General features: G+C 54.1%; 1 protein-coding gene across 1 annotated transcript in view; it reads right to left on the reverse strand.

Moving 5' to 3' along the window:
- Positions 1-2546: 2546 nt before the first annotated feature.
- LOC104160916 (protein CASP-like) overlaps positions 2547-2694 on the reverse strand; it is a gene marked incomplete at its 5' end in the record, with an annotated part of 15317 nt that continues 15169 nt past the window's right edge. The window contains one exon of the mRNA XM_009699171.1: positions 2547-2616. Coding sequence (XP_009697473.1) covers positions 2556-2616 — 61 coding nt within the window. The remainder of the gene's footprint in view (positions 2617-2694) is intronic.

Genomic DNA, 2694 nt, shown 5'->3' on the forward strand with positions numbered 1-2694 from the left:
ACAGTGAGATTAGAAACCACCACCCTCTATCTAACCCCTGCCCTCCCCAGGAGGGATTTTTTGGGACAAATCAGTGAATTTGTCATTTTTATTTTGCATGGAAGGAGGTGACAGCTCTGCCCAAGGGACAAAACTCAGCAGCTCCAGGGCCAGGGGACCGGTAGGACCTGGGAGGCTGCAAATCCTCCAGCAGAGCCCTCCGCCCTTCGGCCCCTCGCAGAAGGGCCGCGGCTCTCGGCTCTCCCCAGACCCCCTCGCACCCACTGGGCTCAGCCGAAGGAACCTGTGGCTAAAACCCAAGGTCAGAGCCTGCAAAGCAGCTCAGGGCTCCCCTGGGGCTGGAAAAGCAAGAAAAAAGGAGGATGAGGAAGGGGGGTAGATCATAACCAGCTCCTCCAAAATTAGCCAGGGGAATTTCCACCATTTAACCTGAGTGCCTTTACCAACAGCTGCGTGGGGGTACACAGGGTGTCTCTGGGTTTGGAGACAGCCTGGGCTCCAGCCCCTCTGCTCCCATGGTCCCTCCTTCGCCGGGAGCCTTTCGCCGGGCCCCTGGGATGCCGGTGTTCGCCGGCAGCCGGGACAACGGCTCCAGCACGCGGGGACAGAGGTCCTGCCCTTCCCGGCACTGCGAGACATCACTGCCTTTAGCTGCTGTAATGGGTTTCTAAAATTAGCTGCACGCTCTGCCCTTGGACTTGAGCAGGACATTTCTCAGTTGTTTAATATCAAAAGTCAAAAAAAAAAAAGAAAAGAAGAAGAGAAAGGAAGCAAAGCACAAAAGCAACCCAGTCAATGCATGTCTAAGTTTATTTTCTCAGTTGTCCCGCAGAACTCAACATCTATTTTAAGTCATTTATGAAGAGTACAAGTGTGAATAGCTGCAGAAGTTTTGCAATTCCAAGATACCACATACAGCTTCTAAAAAAAGCAAATTTAACCTTCCCAACAAAGCCTCAACAAGCATCCCACCCTTCCCTGGATCACGTTTCCAAGCTACTGATTTCAGACAGCAAAAGCTCATCTCCTCCACATCTGAAGTCCATTAGTCTATGAGGAGGTGCCCGGCGTACGGCAGCATCACCCCCCTCGCCGGCATCTCACCCCGCGGGTCCTTCCCTTCCGGACGGGCTCGGTTTACCCTGCACCGAGCAGGACAGGTGCAGGTTGGTCCCTTGGGGTTTATCCCTCCCTTCGATTTATGAGTATTTTACATTTTGCCGCCGGCCACAGCTCCTATAAATAAACCTGGGCTGCCCGTGGCAGATGTGAAGCCTATCGCTGCCTGCACGCTCCGTTAGAGGCCTCGGCTTCCCAGCAGCTTGAATGTGAATAGATCTGAATCTGCAATGAAATATTAATTGGAAGCAACACTATTCTCCTGTCTTCAGAGGGGAATTTTAATTGAGGACCACGCTAACAAGCTACTATCTTCCCGTACCATGCGGTCCCAGCGAGCTGAGGCAAGAACAGAGGGTGCTGGGACCTGCGCTTTTTCATCAGAGCCTCTCCTATCACCTCTGTCTCCCCAAATCAACCCAAATTATCAGCCCGGTGTTCATCACCCAGCAAACCCACCACCAGCAATTGATTGCTTTGACTTGTGGTTTCCTGAAAGGATGAGATGTTGAGCAGCTCAACTACAGGGCAAGCAAAGCCCCGTACGGGGCAGGTGCTGCCTGGCATTAGGTGAAGCCGTTGCCCCCAGAAAGGCAGCCAACGCTCGGCAGAAACATCTCAGCGAGGAGAGGGTCCAGAGCATCCCAGTGAGATCAGTCCTGACCACCAACACCTCCCTTCGTGCCCATTAAAGCCTAATTAGCTGGGCTGTTTTTCAAACCGAGGGCTCCAGTTCAAGCAGAGCATCTGCTGGTGCTCAGCAGCGCGGGGGGAGAAGCGTTGCAGAAGGTCCCCAGAAGCCCTTCAGATGGGGCACAGGGCTGGGCGGCAGCTTCAGCTGACTTGAGAGGCAGCGAGAAGGCAACGCGCTCAGCAACCCCGTCTTCGGGGACGGCTGGTTTTTATCTGCCGCTGTCTCACTTGCTCTCTCAGAGCCCGGCAGAACGGTTTGCCTTCTGATCGTTCAATAAACCGGCGCAAAATAAGAATTCTCAAATATCACGACATTTGAAAATGCAAGTTCAGGATGTTGGGTTTTTTTATCCCCCCTTTTCTGGCTAAATTTAGTCCACCCAGTGCTGCACTGGACTTCAAACGGGATGGAAAGAGAGATTGCATCTGAGAGGAGTACCTCTCGTCTTGTATTTTCCATGTATTTTGGTAAAGACTGAGCTCCCTGGGACATCAGGAGGACCCAGGCACCGCTGCAGCCTCCTCCAGGGAGAGGGAGGGCTGGAAATGCCGTGTCCTGCAAACCGACCCTCCGTTAGCTGGGGCTTTTGATTTCCAAGGGTGGGAGCTGCGGTGGGGATCATTGCCTCCATCCTACGAAGCAGAAAAGCAAAGCTACAGCGAAGGGGCTGGCGGGGAGCGAAGGGACAGATCCTGCTGCGGGATGAGAAGGGAGCCGGTGCCAGCGGGGTCGTGTCCAGCCGTCACTGCCACATGTCACCCGTGTCCCCGTTCTCGTGGAACTTGTGGACGTGGTCGGCGTACCTGGGGAAAGGGCACGGCCGTGTTAACTCACAGCAAGGTCTGAAGCACTTTGGCGGCCGAGCAGGAGCCGCTTAATTT

Source organism: Cariama cristata, unplaced genomic scaffold (genome assembly GCF_000690535.1).
Source record: "Cariama cristata isolate BGI_N322 unplaced genomic scaffold, ASM69053v1 scaffold22014, whole genome shotgun sequence".
In the NCBI taxonomy this organism is placed as follows: Eukaryota; Metazoa; Chordata; class Aves; order Cariamiformes; family Cariamidae; genus Cariama; species Cariama cristata.